We start from the raw sequence: 5,852 nt of genomic DNA on the forward strand, positions 1-5,852 counted from the left end.
GTGTTGGGGGAAGGAGTTTTACAAATTGGTACTTAGAGCCAGTCTTTTTCCTTGCAATTTGTTTCTTTTCCTAGTGGCAATATACATACTTCATATATACCTTCCTGTTTATTTTATGTTTCCTTTCTTTTCTTTACTCGGAGAGGAAGGATGGTACAGACATGTCAGACAGACCCAGCCAGTAACAGGCTGCCTTAAGAATGATGCCTTTTTGAGGCAGATAAGAGTGATGATGACGTCAGTGGTAGACGAGAGATTAAGAAAGTTTGAAGAGGACTTCACGAGAAAGCAGCAAGAGTCAGTCAATCAGGAGGATCGACGGAACGAGGTGACTATAGAGACACGAGGAGAAGGCGAAAAGGGGCTTAGAGGTAGCGACCGAGCTGGAGACATACCTCACAGGGAGGAGTATCAGGAGGTAAGTTGGGAAGGAGATAATTTAGGGGGAGTAATCTACCCTCCACTACTGAATGACATCACCAAGGTATGGAGAGAGGTGCATCATTATGATCCTCCATAGTTCAAGGGAAGTTTGGAACTGTCAGATGCAGAGAAATGGATTGAGCAGATAGAGACAATCTTTACTTACCTTGTGGAACAAGTGAGACACTGGTAGATTAGTGCAAGGCCTACACATATCTCAACCAGATTAGGATACCTTCAAATAGATGTTCGACGATCACTTCTTCCCGAAGGAGTTATAGATGGAAAAGTAGTTCCTGTTTTACTCCTTGAAGTAGGGTGAATTGCATGAGGATCAGTTTATTACAAGGTTTATTGATTTGGCCAAGTATGTGCCAAGGCAGGTAGACGATCATTCCTTCTAGTTAGCTTAACAGTTGATGAACCACACAAGGCCGGCGTTAAAGTAGCAATTGGCCCTGTTAGAGGTTAATACCTTTGAAGAGATGTGTGTAAAGCTACAAGTTACAGCTAGAAGGACAAGAGAGGTGGCAGAGGCAAGGAGGATTGAGAACCAAGCTAGAGCAGTGCGTTACCTTGGACCTACCGGAGGAGTGGGAAAAATAAATCAATACAATTATGGGAGCTCGGGTAGCTCAGGGAGGAACAGAAATCAAGGGTAGAATCAGAGGTCAAATGCTCAGAGGGGCTTTATGCAAAGGCGTCAAAATCCGAACAGTCAAGCTAGTAGGGGACAGAGCTCTCGTCAAGATTCATTAGTGACCACTTTGAGTGTTATGGGACTGTACCCCAGATGAGGGGGTAGGCATACGGGGCAATACTGGGAGTGCTTCCGATGCCATTGGTGGGGACATATTGCTAGAAACTACCCAGAGAGCTAGGTAACACCTCTAGTTAGCTGTTCTACTGTTCTGGGACATGTCTATGCCATGACAAACGAAGAGGTTTCTGCATCCCCAAATTTGATTCGAGGTAACATCTTATTCAAGGTGATGTTATTTCTGCTTTATTTGACTTGGGTGCTACACACTCCTTTATTTCAGTGGATTGTGCTCAAAAGTTGAGTTTGCCTATGGTTGAGCTACCATACAATTTGAGAGTATCTACTCCTACGGGGGTCACTGTCATAACTAGAAGGGTGTGTCTAAGGTTGCACTTTGTTTTGAGAATCGAGATTCTACAATAGATTTGTTTTGTCTACCTTTACAAGCCATTAACGTGATTATTGGTATGAATTGGTTGATGGCCAATGGTGTAATCCTTGATTGTAAAAGGAGGTTAGTGACAATTTCATTGGGTGCATTATGTGCTGAGATGTCTAGTGGTCCAGTTCTATTGTCTGTTGCCTAAGTGGATAAGGCGATGAAGAAGGGGTATCAGGCCTTCATTGTATTCTTCTCGATCAATGAGAGTGAAGCAGGCAGAATTGAGCAAAAGATGTGGTAAGGGAGTACCCAGACGTGTTTCCAGATGAGGTTGCAGGACTACCTCTAGAGCGGGAAGTGGAGTTCTCCATAGAATTGGTTCCGGGAACCACCCCAATTTCAAAGGCTCCGTATAGAATATCTCCTTCAGAATTGGTCAAATTGAAAAAGTAGCTAGAAGATTTATTGGAAGAAAGGATTCATCCAAACTAGTGTGTCGCCATGGGGATCATCGGTGTTGTTTGTAAGGAAGAAAGATGGTAACTTGAGGTTGTGTATTGACTACTGATAATTAAACAAGGTCACAATCAAGAACAAGTACCCATTGCCTAGAATCGATGATTTGTTGGACCAGCTAGTCGGAGCATCAGTTTTCTCTAAGATCGATCTAAGGTCAGGATACTATCAGCTAAGGGTGCAAGCAGAGGACACCCCAAAAACAGCCTTTCGAACTCGTTACGGACACCATGAGTTTCTAATGATGCCTTTTGGACTCACAAATGCTCCAGCCGTCTTTATGGACTACATGAATCAGATCTTCCAACCTTATTTGGATAGATTTGTGGTAGTGTTCATTGTGATATACTGATTTATTCTAAGAGCGAGAAAGAACATCAAGAGCATCTCCACATCGCACTACAAATTTTGAGGGACCATCATTTGTATGCTAAACTATCAAAGTGCGAGTTCTGGTTAAAAGAAGTAAAGTTTTTGGGTCACATTGTATCTGCTCAGGGAGTGGCAATGGATCATAACAAGGTGGATGCAGTACTAAAGTGGGAGGTTCCCAGATCAGTAACCGAGGTGTGGAGTTTTGTGGGATTAGCTGGTTACTATTGGAGATTCATTCAAGGCTTTTCTCAGATTGCAATACCATTGACTAAATTAACCAAAAGGATCACCGTTTGTTTGGACGGAGAGTGTGAAGCGGCGTTCCAAGAGCTGAAGACCAAGTTGACTACAGCCTCAGTCCTTACCCTTCCAACTCCTGGAGTGCCTTATGCTCTTTACAATAACCCGATGCATCACTAAAAGGTTTGGGATGTTTGTAACACCTTACGTTTACGACCTTATATTGTGCCAAGTTAAGACACTCGGAAGCGCAAACTAAGGTTACCGGGTTGAAAAACCTGAATTTGAAAATTTCTTTTCCCGCATTACTATTCACCGTAACCTTAAACTTGGCATAACTTTGAAAAATCATAACTAATTCTAGAAAAATCGAAACGAGGTCGTTCCAAGTCTCACTCGAAGCTCTCAACATCATCTATCAAGGAAAATGACCTCAGGTTCCGCTTTAATCAGAAACGCATTCGTTTTCAATTTCGAAAAGTACTGTTCATTTGGTCATTTTTCTATTTTCCAGGATTTTTGCCTAACTTCGGAAAGGCATAACTTCTTACACAGAGCTCCGATTGTGACGCTTTACCACTTATTTTAAGGGAAAAATAAGATCTATTCGCATACCAATTTCAGGGAAAAAGTCAACCATTTGACCAGGGTCTTCGTTGGTCAAAGTTTGGTCAAATCTAGACCATTTTTATCCCCTTTTTCACTAATTTTGACAGCATTTCGTTTTTTCACTATAATCATACCATAATCACTTATAAAGCTACTCTATCATTAATATACATTCCAAAAGGGTATCATATCATGTATTTATGAACATAGTATGCTTACATGGCTTGAAAGAGAAAGGTTCAAAACCGTATAATACATTACATAATTCATAACTTCTTCAAGCCATGACTATTTCCTTTCCTTTCTCCTTAGCAGTAGTGGCACCTAGGATATCATGTTATAGGAGGAATGAGATTTCATAGAAATCCCAGTAGCATTGAACATACAACCATCAAGTCAACATGCATAAGATGTCATGCTACATGCAGTAAGATAACATTTCTAGTCTTTATGCCATGCTATAATCATTCTGTATCCATGTCATCATATCATGGAGCATATAATCATTCTGGTCAAAACTCAATCATGCAAGAGCCAAGGCATACATTGCAAGGAGTTCACATCATCTGTACATAACATTCTCATGGCACATAAACACACATAGCAGATACATCAAATGCAGATCAACAAAATAATTGCAGTTCACGCTACCTCAATTCCTTGCTTAACGTTTCCTCCTTGATCCCTTGCTGGAGATCCTCCTAGGTTTCCAGAAGAGTTGCCTATCAACCATACAGTAAGGGTATGGTAATTCCATATCCAGTATACCATTCTTTCTCAATATAATGCTACCCTTGTATCTTTCAATTTATAATTTCTGTATACCTTTCCTAAACCTTTGACCTTGGTTTGACCAAGCCTTAATCCTCAATTAAGGTCTTGGAATTCTTTCCTTACCCATGATTAATCATGCTTCCTTGGTTAATCACTAACCCTTAGTCCTTATCCAATACTTAATTAAGGTCCTCAAGTCACATAGTCATAATCCTTTAAGATTAAATCACTAATCCCTTTTTGGATTAACCATTAATCATTCTCTAATCAACATGATTAACCATTATTCATTCCTTAATTAACATGATTATCTTTTCTAATCAATATGATTAATCATATCATTCTCTAATCATATGATTAAGCTTTTATCAATACTTAATCAATGATTACCCATAATTAATCACCTTCAATTACATAACTAATCACTAATTAATTAGGGTAGCTAACCTTAATCACTTACTAATCTTAATCAAATAACATAATTAATCTTAGCTATCACTAAACCATAATTAATCAAGGTAATTAATCCTAATCTTCCTCAAATAAATAATCAACTAAAAATAATTAACACTTAGGGAGATAAACATACCTTAATTAGCGCTTAATCGGCGATTAGAGGTGATTAAGCTTGCTGTCTCTCTCTCTCTCTCTCTCTTCTTTCTTCCTTTCTCTCTCCTAGAACTCAAGAACACAAAATTCTCTCCCAACAAACACCTCTGGCCGAATTCTTCATGAAGGGGGGGTATTTATAGGCCTTGATATTTCAAAATGCCGAAAATGCCCTTCGGGAAAAGATGCGATCTCGGCCGTTCATTTTTTTCTACTTTACACGTGGACAATCTTAGGGCACTCACCATAAGAAGTGACACATGTAGGGACACCTAATCACCATGTGATTTTCATGTGGAAAATATATTATTTTATTATTTTGTGTCTCTTATTTCCCTTTATGCCCTTGACAATGTGGAAAATTCCAACTTGTCCTCTCCTTCTAATTTTGGGCCGAATTATTGCTCTTAATATTGGAAAAATATGACTCATCCAATAATCAGTGCAATCCACTGATTATTTGTGTATTTCCGGCCGATTTTCCAATTTTCCGGCAATCCATCCTGTCAATTTACTGTCACAAAAATTCCGATTTCAACACCTCATTAAATTCCCCTCATTCCAAGGGTAATCCATGATTTTTCTCAAGTTCTATCTCCCTCTATAATTTTCTAATTTTATTCTGTCAAAAATCACTATTCTACCGATAATAATTCGGTAGTAAATATTCTTTAAGCTAACCTCTGTACATCCAAAGGTGGGAAATAATTTTATAAATTAGGATAATATGTCACATAATTTATCCATATTTTTCCTTGAATTTTTGAGCCTCTATATTTTTAAATAATGAAATTGGCTAATTTTCCTTAATTAGCCAAAAATTCCAATAATTACATATAATTTCCTGATAAATTATTTTTCATCTCATATTCATCTTCTAAGCCTCAAACATTATTCTGTACCCTCCTTTCTATTTTTCATAATTTTCTGGGAATTTTTTAGGAAATTTGGACATTATTTCCAATACTGCCCTTTCTTAACTGATCTTTTCAGAAATGACCGTTATGTCCCTATCCTGATTTTCCTCATAGCCTGGATCCTCTACCCAGTCTACTATACTACTTGCCTTAGTCAGTCACAAATCATTCATCAGTTAGAATAAAATTATCAGGGTGTGACATTTCTTCCCCCCTAAAAAATAATTTCGTCCTCGAAATTTAA

General features: G+C 38.5%; 1 protein-coding gene across 1 annotated transcript; it reads left to right on the plus strand.

Moving 5' to 3' along the window:
* Nucleotides 1-232: 232 nt before the first annotated feature.
* LOC114734888 (uncharacterized mitochondrial protein AtMg00860-like) lies at nucleotides 233-2,879 on the plus strand. The gene is made up of 3 exons (XM_028922536.1): nucleotides 233-418; nucleotides 741-806; nucleotides 2,448-2,879. The coding sequence occupies exons 1-3, from the start codon at nucleotides 233-235 to the stop codon at nucleotides 2,877-2,879; spliced, it is 684 nt and encodes a 227-aa protein (XP_028778369.1).
* The last annotated feature ends 2,973 nt before the right edge of the window (nucleotides 2,880-5,852 follow it).

The sequence above is a fragment of the Neltuma alba genome, unplaced genomic scaffold (genome assembly GCF_004799145.2).
Source record: "Neltuma alba isolate B1F8T4 unplaced genomic scaffold, ASM479914v2 tig00013155_pilon, whole genome shotgun sequence".
Classification (NCBI taxonomy): domain Eukaryota; kingdom Viridiplantae; phylum Streptophyta; class Magnoliopsida; order Fabales; family Fabaceae; genus Neltuma; species Neltuma alba.

Bases quoted from the DNA above. Each gene is read 5' to 3' on its own strand.
- LOC114734888 (XM_028922536.1), top strand. From the start codon at position 233: ATGACGTCAGTGGTAGACGAGAGATTAAGAAAGTTTGAAGAGGACTTC. The intron at 419-740 runs GTAAGTTGGGAA...TCCTTGAAGTAG, and splicing joins ACAGGGAGGAGTATCAGGAG to GGTGAATTGCATGAGGATCA. The intron at 807-2,447 runs GTAGACGATCAT...ATTTATTCTAAG, and splicing joins CCAAGTATGTGCCAAGGCAG to AGCGAGAAAGAACATCAAGA.